This window comes from Falco punctatus (genome assembly GCF_963210335.1).
Source record: "Falco punctatus genome assembly, chromosome: 8".
Taxonomy (NCBI): domain Eukaryota; kingdom Metazoa; phylum Chordata; class Aves; order Falconiformes; family Falconidae; genus Falco; species Falco punctatus.
This window is the reverse complement of record NC_137588.1, coordinates 6378697-6397424: the sequence shown is the minus strand read 5'-3', so window position 1 is coordinate 6397424 and position 18728 is coordinate 6378697. Positions and strand designations below refer to the sequence as shown.

The 18728-nt window shown below is 53.4% G+C and overlaps 2 protein-coding genes across 8 annotated transcripts in view; both read left to right on the top strand.

The window, feature by feature from the left end:
* The window catches only part of LOC308068209 (aryl hydrocarbon receptor-like), a 31580-nt gene extending 26315 nt beyond the window's left edge, over nt 1–5265 (top strand). The window contains exon 10 of the mRNA XM_080398416.1: nt 335–5265. Within this exon, the coding sequence (XP_080254542.1) occupies nt 335–2177 (1843 nt within the window). The 3' untranslated portion in view covers nt 2178–5265. The remainder of the gene's footprint in view (nt 1–334) is intronic.
* A 132-nt stretch (nt 5266–5397) lies between these two features.
* LOC308068507 (aryl hydrocarbon receptor-like) overlaps nt 5398–18728 on the top strand; it is a 28424-nt gene continuing 15093 nt past the window's right edge. For 3 of the 7 annotated variants that reach the window (XM_080399237.1, XM_080399241.1, XM_080399239.1), the window contains exons 1-3: nt 5401–5756; nt 5861–6048; nt 18601–18707. In XM_080399237.1, the coding sequence (XP_080255363.1) occupies nt 5524–5756; nt 5861–6048; nt 18601–18707 (528 nt within the window). In that variant the 5' untranslated portion in view covers nt 5401–5523. Of the gene's footprint in view, nt 5757–5860; nt 6049–18600; nt 18708–18728 lie in introns of those variants that run through there. The other 4 variants (XM_080399238.1, XM_080399236.1, XM_080399240.1 and 1 more) reach the window with 4 other exon arrangements.

Genomic DNA, 18728 nt, shown 5'->3' with positions numbered 1-18728 from the left:
GGTTGCATGGTTGGCACCTTGCAGCACGTGGCCTCCTGTAGCAGGTGGGCATGAGTGAAACAGCTCTGACAAGGGGGTTGCAGACACACTCACCCTGCCTGGGGTGAGCCCTGGACACACAGCCCTTCCCTCAGCCACGCAGACCTCCCCGTGGGCTCCCCAGAGCCCTGGTCCTCCACCAGCATCATCATAGCCAGCTCAGCCCAGCACCCTTTTCTTTAGAAAAGCCAGGGCAGGCTGTGAGCTCCTGTCCCACGGTTGGCAGGGTGATTTTTGCCTGGCTCAGAGGAGGTGCTCATGCTGTTTCCATCTTTTTTTCCCCTCTGCCCTGAAGGAATGAAGAAGGGGAGGAACATCTGTGGAAGAGAAACCTGCAGCTGCCTTTTAGCTTTGCCACGGGAGAAGCAGTCTTGTACGGGAATGACCTTCCCGAATTCCTGGACTCCTTCCAGGCTAAGGAGGAGTTGCAGACACAAGCAAACTCGCACTCAAAGCAGCGCTCAGTAGACCCCAACTCTCTTCTTGGGGCCATGATGAATCAAGATGCATCCATATACATCTCCCACGCTGATGTGCCTCAGTTCTCCTTGCCAGATGCCATTGCTGAGCCCACTGGACTGAGCCAGAATGAGGAAGCTGGTGATGCCAGAGAGCACAGCGACTCCCTCCTGGTTGTTATAGAAACACTCTTTGAGAAGAGCAAGGTGAATGGAAACATCTGCCAGACCCTCCAGAGCCTCAACGTGGACAATGCAGAACTGCAGCGCTGGGAGGAGGCTCTGCTCAGCTTGGGTGCAGAGGAGCCGCCAGCTCAGGAGGGTGGCGAGAGGCTGGCCACCGAGGTGGTGCCCTATGAGGAGCAGATGCTCCTCAGTGAGGATGCTGGGAAGAGCATGGACTTCCCGCACTGCAGTGCATCACTCTGCGATGAGGAAAACAGTGCTGCGGCTCATTTCCAGCACTGCCGGGCAACTAATTCAGCTTTTCAAGGCCCACCACAGCCCCAGGCACCTGGTGCACAAGGCCAAGATGCTGTGGTCTCTCTAGTCTCCGTTACATCTGAGGTCAGCACTGCTCAGCCAGAACAGCAGGTCCCGTTTCACTTAGCCAGGCTGATGGGGGGAACTGTTCTGGATGTCCTGGTCTCCAGCAGCAAGTCCTCTGTAGCACTTCAGCTGGCAAACCCGGGACAAGTGCTTCAGGCAGAGGTTGCTACCTCTGCTCCTGTAGATAACACTATTCCTAATGATCAGAGCCAGCCCGGGTGCAAGCTGGTGGGCTCAAGCTGCCCGCCTCCGTTGCACTCAAACACACTGGTGACTCAGTGGCACAGTGTCCTGGTGGTCCAGGCAAACCCAGCCAATGCTTTGGGCCAGAGTGCTTCTCCTGGATGTTGCCCACCAGGGGCCTGGATGGCCGTAGCTCCGAAGCAGCTGGAAGTGTCAGGAACGCACATGGAGTCACAAACTCTGCTGGCTGGCAGCCCCGAGAGCTCCCTGGGGGCTGGGCTGTGGTTACTGCCCTCCCAGCCTGCTCCTTGCCCTGCACAGGGCTTGCATGAGTCCTTGTTCTCTGGGGCTGGGGACCTCTGTGGTGAGGAGGCTGTTCTCCCTGCACGAGCATCAGCACCCTTAGGAGTCAGCCAGCTGCCAGGGGATGGTGGCATCCCCAAACAGCCGCTCATACCCCACCTAGAGCCCAGCGTTTCCTGGGCAGGGGAGCAGGCAGCGCTCCGAGAGGACAAGTGGGTCACGCAGCGCCAGCCGTGGCTGCTGCAGGCTGGGGCAGCTCCTCAGAGATGCAGCGGGGCGGGTTCAGTGCAACACAGCGGGCTCCTGCTGGGGTCCAACACGGGTCCCAGCACCCACCAGCTGGACCACATTGTGCTGCCTGAGTGCCAGTATAGAAGCAGCCTTTTTGAGAGCAGCTTTCTTAGGGATGCTGCTAAAATATCCCTTCCCCAGCAGCTGGGTGCTTTGCCTTGCCTCAGTGAGAGCCACCATGGAGCATCATGTTCCTCACCAGGCTCAGTTTTGAGGTGCCCAGCAGCTCTCCCTGCAAAGGTGGGTGCAGAAGCACTGCCCTCCTCTGAGCGGGGGCCCTGGCTTCCCATCAGCATCCTTTGCCGGCGGGCAGCCGCGCTGCGCCTGCGAGGTCCAGCCCAAGGTGAGGTGTGAGGGCTGCAGGACCTGAGGGGTGCACCAGCTCGCATGGATGGGGGGAGGGGTGGTGCCAGGGGAGTGCAGGCACAGCATCGTTCGTGGGCAGCCTGGTTTGAAGCCTTACTGTGAACTAGGAGCCACGTTTTGAAAACCCACCTGCAATTACGAGCTCTTCTGGCCGTGCACATCTGTGAGTGGTGCTCCATGCTTCTTGGTTGTTCAGGATTTTTTCTTCCAGTGCCTGAAACGAGGTGCCCTAGCAGAGCTTTCAGGCAGTCTAGGATGAAGTATTTTATCGTTTTTTTGTCTTTTGGTTTTGTTTTTTTTTTTTCCTATAATACTTTCAGGGAGACGCAGCCATGCCAGTGGGGAGGTTTCTCAGACTCAGGGTCCGAGGAAGGACCCTGCTTGCTGGCCTGCGCACTCATTGCAGCCTCTTGCAGATGGACCTGCTGCCTTACAGGTGTGTAGCACTGAACTGCTGTTTCTCAATGCAGCATGGTCTCCTCATCACCTGTATGAGTGGACCACCCTTGTCACATTGCTGTTCAGTCCCCTGCATCATCTCAGCCTGCCTGAGTCCCTCTGCTTTGCTCCTTGCTCCCTCCCTCCTGAGCTCTCCATCTCCCCTCCTCCTCCCAAGCTCATGGTGATGTAGTTCCTTTAGGAAAGGGGATGCTACCAAGCACTTGGAGAAGCTCAGCAGCATCTGAAGGGTCTCTGTGGGAGGTGGAGTTGGTGAGAGCAGAGGCAGGTCAGGGTTTGGGGCTCTTCAGCAGCCTTCCTGGAGAATTTGGGAGAAGCGGGTATCAAGCTGTTGTGACCTTTCTGGGCAGCAGGGTGGGGAAGCTCCAACCAAACGCCCCTTGCATTTGTGACTGGCTTGTCGTTGCCTTCTCCACTGTGCCGTCAGGCAGAGGGATGATGGGGTTTACTCCTGCAGTTGCTCAGGGTGTGTGGTTTTGCCAGAGCAGTGAGAACGGCAGAAAGGGATGCAGTGACCGTCTTCTACCTCTCCACTTTGGACCAACTTTGTGCCTTTGAAACCTTTGTCCTGGAGACCAGCATAACCACTTCATTGAATTCTCTTTCTTTTGTACTTTTTTAACCCAAGTTGTGACTTCTTTTTTTTTTTTTTTTTTTTTTTTTTTTCCCCCTGCCATGGGGCAAATTCTCCCAGATCCATCAGGGGAAACCTGATGGGAGGTATGTGGTAGGTGTGTGGTGTGATTCAAGGTCAGACACAGCAAGCCAGCTTGGTCAGAGTAACTGGGGGCCTCCACATCTTCCCCCCTCGCACCTGCCACCCTGAGCATCACATCTGCCTCTCACACCATTAAGTGTGTAGTTTGCTGAGCAAGTGAAATCAGGTAATCAGTGCAGGGCTAGCCCAGCAGCAAGCTTGCACATGTACTGGCATGGGGTGGCCTGATCTCCCTAGGTCTCTTGCTTTGTGCCCTGCTTTGTCTCACTGTGCTGGGGCTCCCGGGGCTGCTGACAGGGCAAGATGGGGCTCAGGAAGTGTCCTGGCTGCAGGCTGGGAGCCAAGCGATGCCGGAGATGTGCCAGACATCTCTGAAGTGGCCTTGGAAGAGCACCGAGGATGGGGCAAGGAGCTGACTCGTGATGATAGGGAGCCTTACACATCAATGGACCCAAAAAGCAGCAGGATGGACTCCACTCACCAGCCTTTGCTGTCCTGGCACGTGTGATGGGAAATAGTGCATGGCCCCAGGCCAGGGTCCTGCAAGAGGTGTGCCTTGGGGAGGTGGCACCCTGCCGGGCTCTGCTGGTTGGGGCCAAGAGAGACCCCTGGCGCTCCGTTACTTGTGTCTTACCTCCTCCTACGTTGTGTGTGTGCATATAACATCTATTTTCGTGGCAGTGTCTCATTTTACGCTTTATGATTTCTTTGTATTGCTGTTGGCAGACAGATGATGCTGAGGAGAAAAAGATGTCCTGAAACTCACCCCCTGTATTTGGTTACGTATTAAAGGGCGATTTGCTTTGTATAGCGCTGATGATTTGTTTTGACCTGAAACAGTGTCTCTTCATTTCCCTCTTGACTGAGCAAGTATTTGAAAAAGCCTGCTTTTGGCTTAACCCGGAGTCCGATTGCTTTGAGCGCTGGCTGAAGGAGGACAGTCCTGGCTCATGCCCCCCTCCTGCACCCGGGGAGGCATGGGGCTGGGAGCACAGATGGGGGAAGGGCTGTGCTTTGCCTTGTACAGGGTAATTTCGGGGGGCAATGCAGCCATGTGGGTGCCTTCCAATATTACAGGCAAAGAAACCACAGGTTGCTGCCCTGGGTGTTGGTGCTCCGGCCCTGTTGCTGCTTGTGACTTGGTGGAGCATTTTTGGAAGGACAGAGACAGGGTGACCGTGCCTGGTGCATGCACGCACACCCTGCCTCCAGGTTAGAGTGCAGCCATGTGTGCCCAGCCCAGGGCAGGTGTGCGACACACGTTCTCACTGTCCCCAGCCACTGTGGGTGTGCACAGCAGCAGAGGTGTGACAGTGTCCCCCTGTTGCTCCCCCAGCTGCCCTGTGCAGTGGTGGGGCTCAGAGGCATGGTCACCTGTGATGCCAACACACACGCACAGCTTCCTGGGTGTCACTGCCACGCATGCATGTGCACAGGCGCTCTCATGCACAGGGACATGCACACTGATGTGCACCCAGTCACCCTGACAGTCATTCCAGCATGCCAGGGTGATGCAGTGACACAAGTGCTCCCACCGCTCGCCCAGGTGGGTGGTGGGGATCACAGCTCTGCTTCCTCCCCTCGTCCTCCATCTGCCTTGTCATTGCCATGTCCCCTTCACCTCCCAGTTCCTTTTCAGCCCCTCACATCCCTGCTTACCTGCCTGTCATTGCCCCACCTCCCTCCCATCATCCCCATACACCCTTCTTCCCTTCACTCCCATCCAGCCGTTGTTGCCCCCATATCCTCCTCTCAGTCCCCCACATTTCCCCACACATCCTAATTCCCCTCAGCCCCCCACATCCCCCCTCACCTCCCAGTCCCTGTTGGCCCCACTCACCCATCATCTCCCATGTTCCCCTTTACCCCCACCCACCTGTCCTTCTCCCCACATCCCCCCTCACTCCCATCCACCAGCCATCACCCCCACATCCCTCTTTAGCTCCAACCACCTATCACCCCCCTCACCTCCCAATCCGCTTCAGCCCCCCACATTCCCGCTTACCCCCACCCACCCACCCACCATCCCTCCTTACCCTCCATCCACCAGCCGTCACACCCACGTCTCCCCCTTAGTTCCAGCCACCCATCACCTCCCACATCTCCCCCTCAGCCCGCGACTCACGCCCGCCCACCCATCACCCCCCTCACCTCCTAATGCCCTCAAGCCCCCACATCCCCATTCCCCCCCACCCCCAGCCCCTCCTCTCCCGGGGCGGGGGCGGGGGCGGGGCGGCCCCGCTCCCTCTCCCCGCGGGCGGCTGCGGGCCGGGCGGCGGTGGCCGCAGCCCGCTCGGGGCTCTGCGGCGGCGGCGGCGGCTGCCGGGGGACGCGCTGCCGGCCCCGGCCATGTACGCGGGTCGCAAACGGAGGAAGCCGGTGCCCCGGGCGTGAGTGGGCGGCGAGGGGAAGGGTCCCGGGGAGGGGGGACGGGTCGGGGGGGGGGACGGACGTGACCGGGACCGGCGCCCGGTAACGCGGCTCTGCCCGGCAGGGTGCGGCCGGGGCCGGCCGAAGGCGGCACCTCCAACCCGTCCAAGCGGCACCGGGAGCGGCTGAACCGGGAGCTGGAGCGGCTGGCGGGGCTGCTGCCCTTCCCCGAGGAGGTGGTGGCCGGGCTGGACAAGCTGTCGGTCCTGCGCCTCAGCGCCGGCTACCTCCGAGCCAAGAGCTTCTTCAGCGGTAAGGCACCGCGCCGGGAGCATCCCCCCCTCGGCATCCCTCCCCTTCCCTCCCGAGAACTGCTTTCCCCCCTTTTTCTTACCCCAGATTTTCTTGCTTTGCGATAAGTCTCAAAGCTTCAGGATGCATCGCACCTGGGCGAAAGCAGAGCTCGCACTTTGCTCGGAATTCGAGGGATCTGGAGAGATGAAGTTGGTTTTGTTTGGGGGTTCTGCCCAAGTAGAGAATTGAGGTTTCGGCTGGATTTCTGCGTGGTGCTGGGCGAAGGCTCCGGCGGGCGCAGCTGGGAGGGCAGCGGTGTGTTGTGCAGCCCAGTTGGAAAGTTTCACCGTGCCAGTGACTTTTTATTTTTCCCCCGTTATAATAGACCAGTGAAATACTTTTAGTGTGCTGAAAATGAATAGTAATTACCTGTGATGTGGTTACAGTTTATTTGGCAACCGTTTAAATCAGGTCGTGTTAAAGGCACGACTGTGTTCCATTGGGCTATGATTGTAATTAATAGGAGCCCACAGGAGGGTATTTGTGCAGCCCTGGATTTGCCTAATGAAATAGCAGTGGCTTGGGAATGCTGCATATGACTTCAGAAACACCATAATTTCTCTTTTTAATTGCAAATCATTGAATGTACTGAATGTGGTTTGTTTTGTTCGGGTTTTTTTTTCCCCCTTTTCCATTCTCTTTTTAAACCCTGCTTGTAGGATTGGCGAGGGGGTGAAATGAAAAATGAATGGCCTCGGAGAGGAGTTGTTTGCCTTGCAGCGTCAGGTCAATTTGTTTGTTTGACTGTATCGGTTGTGTTTTCCATGCTGGTTTTGCCCTGGAAAGGAGCTCTGCTGCATCAGCCTTTGCAATGATGAACGCGTTGCCCCAAACCCATCGTCTGTGACAGTGCTCTGAAGCAGAGGAGGACCAGCATGGTGCTGGTGTTTCTGAAGGCTCCCCACCCCATGAGAGCACACTTGTTCATGGGGTGGGAGTCCGTGGCGCAGTGCGGGCCTTGCTCTTCCCCTGAAATATTAATAACTTAAAGTTCACCAGTCAACGAATTTATAAAACGAGGGGTGGTAGTGATTCCTTAAATCAGCAGGTTTGAAATGGCTGGTCTTGTTGCAAAGCGTCACAGCAGAAGTTGCTCTGGGGCTTGTCGCCCTTTTCAGGGTGATTGTGCTGGGATGCTGTGCCAGCTCAGCCGGGAAAGGCTGAGCGTGGGATGAGCCCAGAGGACACAGTCCCACTGCTCCACAAGCACCCTGCTAGAGCTGTGTGTCCTGGGGTGTGCCATTCCTGCATCCCCCGCATGGTGGGTTACTTCGGTTTTGCATTGTGAGAAACTGCAAAATTCCTCATTTTGAGATTCTTTCTCATTTTGCCTTTTCTGTCATTCCATCTAATCTGATTTCGTGGTGCCGGCTTCCAACCGTGGAGTGCATTGGTGTGTCTGAAGCCGTGGGATGGTACCTGCCTCTGCCCGATTCAAGGCAGGTCACTGTAATAAAATGGGCTTTCCCATCCTTTTAGATGCAAATAGTGATTGCAGAGCTATTTTTTTAAAAAAACATCCTTAAAAGGAGCTCTGGGCAATCCCACCCCATCTACGAAATCGGATTTTTTTTAAGTGACTTGATTCATTTTGATGCAAATGCCAGAGTGATTTTGCTCTCTGACAAGTTGTGCTGGAGCTGAGATGAAGTTCACTTTAAGGAAGGCTCCTGTTCAAAATACTCTGCTTATTCCTTCTTCTCCTTTTTGTTTTTTTCTTTCTTTTTTGCCACCTGCATGTTTAAGGGTTTTTCCCCTAGGTCTGTCAGGGAATAAAGTTAGGACATTGCTGGAGTGGCTGGGCTCTGCCTGCCTGCTCACTGCCAAGCCGGGTGAGCTCCTGTGCTCCCACTCTGGCTCAGCATCCTTGGAAATGTGAAATGGGATCCTGAGGAGATAGTTTTAGCTGCTGAATGCTGACAAGTCTCAGGTGAGATTGTATCATAAAACACGAGTGGTATGGGGTCTTTTTGTGTTTATTGAGAGCATTCAGCCTGTCCCAGAGCTGTCTGGAGGCAGCTCAGAAACAGGCGGTGCAAACCCTTGTATTGGCGCAGGAGGAAGGAGGAAGTGGCACCTCCGTTGCTCGAGTGCATCCCTGCTTGAGGGCTCCCTGAAAGAAGATCAAGGAAAAGCAAGGGCAGAAACTGGGGTGTGCTGCCATGCCTTGTGAGGAGAAACATCCTTGCAGCATGTCATCCTGGAGCAGGTCTCAGGTGGTGCCGATGATCGCTGACAGCAATTCACCCAGCAGGTTTATGCCAGCTGCCTTTTCTCCAGCCCATCTTAAGTAATTTGTTGGGTGCCAGAAATGTCTCCTTCTCCTGGCTATTTGAAAATTAATTATTTTTTAATTTCGTTTTGGCATCTTGATTTATGCATCGTTGTATGGGGAAGTTTGTATGGGCTTAAGTGATCAAAAAGCGAATGGTTTCTAGATCTTGGTCACTGGTAGAAACTCTGGGAGCTTCTGTTGTTTTGTTTCAGGCTCCTGATCACCTTCTGACCATATGATATGTTCCTCAAAACGCAGAGCAGGCTTCACAGCTCTCTTGAAACATGTACCTGCATTTAGATTGCACTGTAATGTAAATGATCTGCACAGGTCAGGGTGGATTGACTGTGCACTGGAAGCAAACCTGATGTTTAGCTGTCAGAGATGGTCAAGATACTGTGTGCGAGAAGCATCTGCGTGGGCTTTTGTCTGAACAGCAGTGTTTTGAACATCAGTTTGGGGACATATTGCCAAGAGGTCTTTGATTTTTAGAGGCATGTTTTTCCTTTGCACATGGGGATTTTTACACTTCATATGACTGCCCCTGTTCCCTTTCTGCCTGTCTGGGAGCATGACTAAAGGCCTGCAACTAGGTGATGGAAAACAGAGGATTTAAGGCTGCTCAATGTTTTGTCATTTAATCTTTGGAGTTGTTTAGAGATCATCAAACATTGTCTTAGTTAAGCAGGGTTATTTGTCTAAACAAACATTTCCTCAGGCTGTCATGCCAAGTGCTGGGTTGGGTGTCTCTGAGGTGAAGCCCCTGATGCCAGGTGCTGATCTTCCACAGGTCTTTGAAAGTCCCAAGGACAAGAGCATCCATGTGTTTGTTTACTAAATCCATTCCTTTTTTGCGGTCTGGCAAATCTTTCCCATTTAACCAATTGGGAAGCAGTTCAGTGCCAGGTGCTTGCCATGTGTGTTCAGCATCTCTGGAGAAGGAGGGCTCTTGGCTATGTTGGCTCTTTGCAACGGTCTCCTCCTGGAAGGAGGCACTGCTTTTTGTCTTGTGTGGTAATACTTGGTAAAACACAGTTTAGACAGGTCTTGAGATAAGTCATGTGGACAGGCGTCCTGATGTCAGACGGGAGGTTCTCTCTGATTTTGACCATCTGAAGGACCCTCTGGCCTCTAGGATACAGAGAAGCAAAATGTCTTGGGATTGCAGAGTGTCTGTCCCAGGACAGTAGATCTTCCTGTGGCGTGGCACAGGGCTGAAGAGGATGGTTGGCAAGCACACCCCACCATGCCAGGGCTGATCTGTGGCATGGTGGAAGGGCTTCTCTTGTGATGGAGCAGCACTGCTGTCCTCTGCAAGACGTGCAGGTGCATTTCTTTTACCCCATTGCCTGGCTTTGCAGCCCAAAGTGCATACAAATGCTGCCCATGGGAACGCTGCTCACCATGACAGAGGTGAACGGAGGTGGGGGAGCCAGGCCACGGGAGAGCTGGAGACGTTGGGAGAGAAGTCCCGCCTCCCCGGCGGACTCACCAGGCTGATGGTCCAGCCCAGCCCTGCCCATCCCACATCCCATCCTGCTGGGTGAGGTGGCACTGACCTGAACCCAGCACCGTTAGCCTGGACCAGGAGGACCAAAAGGAGCTGAAGCTGGCTCCCAAATCAAGGGTCCTATCCCAACATCGGTGGCTGATGGGCTTCTACCTTCTCCTTTCCTATCCAGGTCTCTTTTCCTTCACAACAATCCCCCCAGGTGCTGTAATTTTTTATTCCTCCTTGGTGAGACAAATATTTTGAATTTTCATTCACCGCCTTAACCTTCCTCCCTGTCCTGCAGGAGGCTTTTTCATCGTGTATGGCTCGGGAGGGGTGGGAGTGTGCTGCAGGGCTGCCACTGCCCAGAGCTGAGGAGCCGGGCACGGTGGTCTGCATCTCCCCCCGAGCCCAGGAGCCCTCTCCTCTCTCCCCTCCGATGCTGAGGACTGTCCTTGGAGCAGTGCAGCAAAGCCAAGCCGCCTTGCTCCCACCATGCTGCCCTCCCTCACCCCTAGCCCCCGTGTCCTGCTGTTGGGCAGCCGGTGCCACCGTGCCGGGGTCTGCACAGCACGTCATACCAGATGAGAGCCGGCGGCTTAGCCCGGCGGTGCCTGGCAGGCTGCTCCCCTGTAATCCCTCCCTGTTCCTCCCCTTGATACTAGGGCCTGGCAAACGCTGCTGGCTTATGTGGGGGTCCCCATTTCTACTGCCTCCCTCACCTTCTGGAAAGGGGGAGAGAAGGGAAGATGCTCCAGGGGAAGGTTTGTCGCTGGGTCTCACCCTGCTTGATGATTTGTTTGAAAAAAAGGAAGATGCCTCAAAGATACCTTGTCATGTGGCTGTTGGATAACATCTGTGTTGCTTGGTCCACTTAAGCACCTGGTGGGAAGACAATTGGCAGGCCTCAGAATGGGTAAGGGCTCAGTCTCGAGAAGTATCTCTCACAATTTGTTCCTGCAGTGTGCTGGGAAGGTTGTCCAAGCTTTGCTTCTCATCCTACAGGCAGCCTGGCCCTTCTGCAGTGTGAAAGCTAGCCCCCGATGAGCACTCACTTGCCCTTGCAGGCCAGCTCGGTGTCCCCAGGGGGTCCTGTGCCTCTCACAGACCTGTGTCCCCAATGGCTCTGTTCCCAAGTGCCAGCACACTGGGGCTTTGCCAGGATTCTGCAGTCACCTGAAATGACCTCAGCTGGGCTTTCATGGGCTTGTGCTGTTTTGGAGGGCTACAACGCAGCATGGCTTTTCCAGCCGTTCCCCAAACTGCACCTGGGGAGGAGGCAGCACGCTGCCTGGCACACGGCCACTTGGCTTCGGGTGGTCACTCTGGCACTGACATTCAGCAATTGACCTGCAGCCTTTGTTTCACAGGATTTCTCCCGAGGCTCTGAATTACGTCTAAGGTTTGTAAACTGTAGGAGCAGGGGTAAGAGAAGCTCAGTCCGTGATGCCAAGAGATGCATTTGAACCCCCCTGCTGAGCCTGGCTGCAAGCCGGTCATGGGCTGTCTCTGCTTTGAAATGGGGTTCCTCAGGGATGCAGATGCACCCCTGCCTGTACGCAGCATCCTACCCACAGAGCTGGGCTTGCCAGCAGCCAGGCACATCCTCTGGGCAACTCTGGATGCATCGCTGGCTGGGAGGAGAGGAGGAAAATACCCTGGCATGTACTGTGGCGTTAGAAATTTTTGGCTCAAGATGGATTATCAGCTGCACAGTCTGTCATCGTGGATCAGAGAGGAGGCGCAGCTTTCGTTTTGGGCTGTATGTGATTTTGAGCTATGCATGGTATGTTTTATATGGAAGGAAGGTCAGTGTCGTGGATCCAAAACTGAAGCAGTTTGCCTCTCTCATGTGTTTTTTAAAAAATAACACTCCTGTGGGTGTTGAGGGTTTGGGGGTTTTCCTGGAGTCCTCTTAAAATCTTAGCTGGCCACCTGTAGGATCGAGGTGCAGCCTCAGGGCTGAGCTTAACCCTTTAAACTATGGTACAAATCCAGACAGTTACTGCTAGAGCTGTGATGGCCCAAAAAGTGCCCGAGCTGCTCCCTGGCAGTTGGGTCAGACTGGAAAAGTGCTTTAAATTACATATTTATTATAGACCATATAATAGTGCCCCTGAAACTTCTGCTTAGAGGTGAGGTCTTGGGATTGGGACGTGCATTTCTGCATGTGTTTAGAGATGAGTAATGTTGCTCGTTTGTTCGCTTGGTCTGCTCTCCCACCTTATGAGCTGTTGGCCACGTACTGCAGATAGCTGTAGCAATAAAGCCTAAGGCACGGTTTAAGAAAATAAAGCCTAGTCCTGTTCTCTTAATTGCCTAGGTAATGAGCTGGCCTTGGAGGAGCAATTTAAGCTGGAAAAGTCTTGTGACTTCCCTTAGGTAGGCAGTTTTCCCACTGTGTGCTTTCCTTGCCAAATACTTCTCCTTGGCTCTCACGAGAGTAGCTGGTAGGAAGCTGTCAGAGGTTCCTGGGGTTTGCACTGGGCTCCCGATGGCTGCCAGCTCTGCTGCCCACCAGCAGCTCAGGTCTCTCAAGGCTCCTAGAAACGCAGGTGTGGGAGCAGAGCTGGCAAGAAACTCCAGATTAAGGTTCCAAGGTGGGAAATGCACACCTAAAGCTCCTGGGGAATGAGTGGTGGGAGCGGGAGAGTTCACACTGCTATTGATGCTGCAGGAAGGAGGGAAAGCCTGGCAGGTCCTTGTCATCTTTGTCCTGGTTTAAACCTCTGCAAATGCTTCTCCCTTTGAGGCAAGTGCCTTTGGTGACACGACAGAAAGCTATACATCATCAAAGCCTCCTTGCTTTTAAAAGTGCAATTAGATCTTTTAACAGGACATCCATTATTCACCACACATGTTGACGAAACGTGGTATATCCACACCATTCAGTCAAGGGATAAATAATTCATCTATTTAATGAAATTTGTGTCAACGGGGAGCTGGGCCAGGTATTATGAAATGGTAAGTAAAACCATAATATCCATTATGAATAAGCAAAGAGAAACTCAAGAAGTATTTGCTAGTTCCTAGAAAATGGGCTTTGTACAGCTCAGCGGTGAGATCCGAACTGATGGTTCGTCAAGCTGGGGAGGAGATGGCTCTGCTGCTTAGTTTCAGCAAATCTCTGCCTGCTTCTCTCACCATTTCCATTATGCTCTTTCTTTCTAACGCATTTCAGACACTCCTCATCGGAGGAGCTGCTGGCTATATCCACTAGGTTTTCCTTTTATGTGGAAGTGGAATAATTTTGAATTGACTGGTAAGAGCTCAGTTCATGCTCAACAGTAACAAAAAAGAAAACCTCCAAAGATCCAAAAAACCAAAACAGAATGGGATACATTTTACTGAGTGCATGTTTCTGTTCTTTGCTTCTCAAAACAGTTGGAGATGTGTAAGATTGCTGTAAAACATGTGGATTAAATGACAGAGCAGTGATCAGATTTGGCAAGCTGACAGCGTAAGGTGCCATCGGAGATGCCAAAGAGGAGGCTGCAGTACTTCACCTGCCTTCACAACAGCAGTTTAACTTTCCACCAGTTTGAGCATGGCAATCAAGGTGGCATTTGGTCAAATTTTGCTCCCTTAGTATCATGCTGCTGTTCTCTGCGTTGCATGCTCCTGCTGAGACACAGCTGTGTCACTTGGGGGCTTCCCACTGGTGGAAATGAAAGCTCCTGTGCTGGTTTCACCGGAGCACTGCAGAATTCATGTGTCGTGCTGGAAGCGTAGGGCTGGGCTCTCCCTTGGCGTTTTTAGGTTGGATACACTTGCTCTCAGGGGTGGATGTGGCGGGTCTTGGAGGATCGCCAGGGCAGTGCCCCCAGGGAGGGCGGCAGGCAATGCAAGCCCTTGTTTCCAGAGAGACCTGGCCCAGCCGAGGGAGGAGGGAGATGGATGGTGTCTGATATGGGGAACCTGGGACCCATGTGAGCTCATCAGCAAAACATTTCTTATGTTATGGGGACACCCCCCCCCCCTTTTTTTTTTTTAAAGGAAAGTATTATTCTGAGAGCGGGCAAACCCACATTTCTGTGTAAGTGACTCTTCTAAATTAAAAGTTTATATTAAACACGAAAAAACTTCAGTTTATTCAAAAGAAACCCAGAGGGTGTTTTTTAGATTTCCAGTATTGTATTTCTTCTTTGCAGTAAAGTGCAGGAAAACAATTTTGAGGAGTTATTTAACGTAAGAGGGTGTGTACAGAACAGCAGAGCTGCAGGTCCATCTGCCTGTGTCTTGGAGTTGAAGAGGTGGGTGGGAAAGGAAGATCTGGAGGTATCTCGTAGTAAGGTTTTTATTCCCATGTGAGTGGGAGACCTGCTTTTCAGGGAATTGGCACAAATGGCAGAGAGAGGTGGATAGTAGGCGATCTAATTAATAAATAAATCAATCAGTCTCTCCTTCCCCCAGAGAATGACTGATGTGTGCTAGGGTGTTGAGCTCTATGGCAGAATGCTTGCAGGGAGCACCATTACCAAAACTCTCCTCTCCCCTGGCAGGACCTGCTCAGACTAATAACTGCCATGCAGATGTCTCTGCCATTACTTGCAGCTGGGTCTAGTGTTTTCTCACCGCCTTTAAATGATGCCAGCAGTGGTGGGGAGACACGACCCCTCACTGCTCTTGAAGAGCCGTGAAGCCGTTGGGTTTCCTTCTGCTGCCTTCCCTGCATCAACGCCTGGAGTGGGTTTGGGACAGAGTCGTCTCGTTTTCCTCCTTCACAGTCAGCAGCCAATGCAAAACTCTGCTCCCACGTGGAGGTCTTGCCGTGTGGAGGGAAGGGGGCTGGGAGATATCCTCACAAAAATGTTAATACCCGCTTGTTGGTGCCGATATTTCTCAGGTCTGCAAAGCCCTGGCAGGTTCAGGAGTTCACTGGCAAACCTGGTAGGCGGCGAGGTGTCCCTTCAGCATCACGTGAAACAGCTTCCCAGGCTGGGTGCCGGGAGAAGCACCCTCCTGGAGATGGAGGGAGGAAATCCACTCCCCTTGGCCCCCCTCAGCCCTGCTGCTCCTGGGGGGTGACAGCACAGGGCCAGGCAGCAGAGACTGGGTGAGCAATGTGGGCACCTGTGCGTGAGGACCACCACCATGCAGAAAACATCCCCCTGTGGGGAGGCAGAGGTGGGCAGGGGGCTTGTCTCGGAGATGGGGCCAGGCGGGGAGAGATTTTCTTCCTCTCAACTAAAAGGCTTTTTGTGGCAAAATAGCCTGCAGGTCCTGGCAGAAGTTGTGTTTTTTTTTTTTTTTCTTTTTTTTTTCTTTGAAGAAATAGCAAGAAAAATGTGCAAGCCTTGCTGCTTTCAGGTGGCTGACTTCTCTGTCCTCACCTTCCTCCTCCTACCGCTGCCAGCGGCAAAGGTGATGCTGGTGGCATGAGAGAGGGAGCCCAGGAGAAGCTACTTCCCTCTCTTCTTTGTTTTTTTTTCTTCTTCTTTTCTTTTTTTTCCCTTTTTTTCCCTTTTCTTCCCCCCCCCTGCAAATACCTGTTCCTAGTCATGCAGTGAGGGCAAAGACTGCACCTTGTCTCCTCACCAACATGAAGACATGCGCTCTGTCGGGAAGGCCACCTTTCCCTGGTGCTGAGCTTGCCCCGTTGCTGCCTTGCCCTTCCCCGGGGTAGCCGGCCAGGCAGGGAGGATGCCGCGGTGGCTCTCTGGCTCGTCTCCGCTCCGTCAGCCTGATGCGCTGCGACAGTTCTGCTGAATTGCTGACCCGAGGGGCTGCGCAGGGCTATTTATGGAGAGACAAAGCCGGGGGACACCAGGCAGGAGGCCAGCCTGAGATGTCCCCAGCCAAGAGCATGTCGTCTTTGGGGTTCCTTGGGTGGCTCGGATGGAAAACATGCTGTTTGGTGAAGGTCACGGGAAAATCCCCATGGAGATTCCGATTTATATGAAAGCAACCCCTTGGCCCCAGTGGCTTGATCCTGTTTGCAGGAGCAGGCTGGATTTAGTGGCAGGCACCCGCACAGAGGACAGCGGGCCATCCTCCGATTTTTAATGTGTTTCCTCCAGCCCCACAGCTTAGGGGCAGCACAGATGGTGATAGCAAAGCCTGGCTTTAGGCAGTGGTTGCTTTCCTTTTGCAGGGAAACATCAAACCATTAAACCAGACCTCTGAACAGAGGGCAGCACCTTTTAGCTGCTCTGCTATCATCCAGGTTTATTTTTATCTTGCACCTCCAGCACAGCAGTCTGGGAGCTAGCAGAGGAGGACTGAAGACCTTTAATAATTCATAGCTCCTACATTTTGCTCCCAGGGATCAGAAAAGTGAGTGGCTGGAAAGGCGCTGCCAGAAACCTGCTTCCTCCACACCACAGGACCCTGCCTGGGTGTTGCGGCCACCGTGCTTGCATGCTGCTGTACCCGGTAGCCTGCCCATGCCCAGGACTTTGGGCAGGTTTGGTGGTCTCTGACCCGGGCAAGGGACCACAGGCAGTCCCTGGGCAGCAGCGTTTGCAGCGGGATGGTGTGCAGGGTGGGGGAGCAGCCGGGACGTGGCAGTGCGTGCATGTCTGCCCCACAAGCTCTGGACTGACACACTGTTGTACAAACACCTGCTGTAACTTCAGTCCTGGGACACCAGCCCCTCAGCGTTCAAATAGCTCCTGAAATAATCTGTGCAGGCTGAGCCCAAGGGGAATTTCCCAGACCTACCAGAAGCAGAGGTTTCACTGCCATACAATTATTTTTTTTTTCTTCTTTTAATTAAAATCAGTAGTAGAACCAGGACATGCTTTGCATTTGGTTATGGAGCAGAGTCAATCTTTGGGATGGTCATGTGTCTGGTGTAGAACATTTACCCCAAAAAGCCTCGCATGTGTACCGGTGAGGCCCTGCAGACTGCAGCATTCCTCCTTGTTCCCACCCACCTGTGAGCCAGTGCTTGGCAAATGCCTGCTGAGGGCACGGATGACTTTGGGATGGAAGGTGAGCCGTGGATGGTAGAAGAGAGGGTGGTGTGCCTTTGTTGTGTGCTTGGCTTCCCAGCAGACAAATGCTGACAGATGGGGGGACTCCGCTTTGGAGACCGAACCAGTCCCTCCGCTCGTGGGTGCCCTGCAAACACAGGTTCTGCTGGGTTCAGCTTCAGACCTCGTGGTCCTGGAAGGCTCAGAGATGTGTCTGGACCATCTGCCTTTTGCAGCGGCTGGGAAGCTGCTTGCCCATGAGCTTCTGCACGCAGGTGCTTCGTTCCTTCAGGATCTGCTCCACGCAGATGGAGGTGTTGAGCTTCGGCAGCTGCTTTGGCAAAGCACAGGGTGAGATGAGCATTATGAGCCTGGTTTTGTTTACGTGCTGGTGGCTGGTGTGTTGTGCCTTCTGACTTGCTGCTCTGTCTCAGCTTGCGGCTTTGCTCCCGCTGACAGCTTCATGGGGTGTTAAATTACTTCCAGGGTCCAGTTGATGCTCCTGTTGCATCTGAGCATGGCAGCCCCTTGGCATGTGTAGCACAGGAGCCGGGAAAGGCAAATTCCAAAGAGCTTTTGCTCTCCCTGAGCAGGAGCAAGGGAGCGCACCAGGCAGGCTGCAGTGGTAGCACCTGCTGGTGCTTCACACCTTTCCTCCCAGGTACTGGTAGGAGCAGCCAGTTTATCAGTGGCCAAATGCTGTCCTCTGTCCCAATGGCACTTACAAGAAGCTTCCTGGCTTTGCTGCAATCTCCATTGTCTCCTGGACAGGCCTGCCATGCACGGGCTTGTTGTTATCTTACTCTTTAAATATTATCCATGCTGAAATATCCCTCGGATTTGTTCTCTGGGTGACTACAGTACAAAATTTACAGATGCATCTTTTTAGTTGGACTGAGTGATGGATTTCCTCATCCGTGTTTATTGTGCATTGATCACTATTACATTGCCAGTGATCTCGGGTGTCTACGTTTGTATCCACGTGTGTGTTTTTCCATGTTGTTTTTCTCCTACTGTGAGCTGTGGCTTGCCTTAATTTGATTCAATAAACTCGCCATGCTGCTGAACTGTAATGTGACATCATTGACTGGGCTATCTGGACTGTACCCTTCAAAACAGCATGTTCCTTGTCCTGGAAGGGTGAGGTTTGCTGCGACACTTTTTACGTAGGAAAGACTTCTGCTGCTGTTGGTCTGCTGTCCTTTGCGGTCAGGGCGTGCGTGAGCTGATCCGTTCTAGTACAGCACCACAAAGACATGCTGGGTGCAGTGACTCCCCCAGCAAGAACAGAGCTGCTGCCGTGCCCCGAGAGCCAGCGGGGTGTGCGTGGTTTGGCACCAAGGGCTGGCTCTTGCTGTTTGCAAGGAGTGGTGTGAGGCATTGACTCTGTGTCCAGACTGGGATTGGGGACCTCCATGGTTGCTACCGCTAAATGATAAGAGAGACTGCTAGCTGGTGAGCTCACTGAACATGTCCTTTTGGGCTGGTGATTGCAAGTAACTGCTAGTAAACACAGGACCTCATAGGTATTCTGCTGATGCCTATCTGATTTCGTGACCTGTGGCTTTAAGGTCTTTACTGGTAGGTTGTTAAAGGTCTAAGAGTGGCGGGGAAAGGGAGGGGGGAAGTTGAGGGTATTGGAAGATGGGGAAAAGTTCTATTAAAATCATCTCTTTTGAGGGGTGAAGCAAAGGGCCAGCTACATCACAGCTTCCCCTGGCACAGCATTGTCCAGCTTTGCAGCCAGGTCCATGTTTTGGAAGTTCATGGTGGTGTCTTGCGTGTGTTACTGCAGCACTGAAGTCCCTTCCCTTTGCTTTGTGCAGTTGCTCTAAAGAATCATGGTGCCAAAGAAGCGGAGAGGGATGGAGACTGCGGCAACGGAGCAGGTCCGGGCTCGGCAGCAGTACCGGAGGGTGAGCTGCTCCTGCAGGTTAGTGCTCCTCGTTGGACT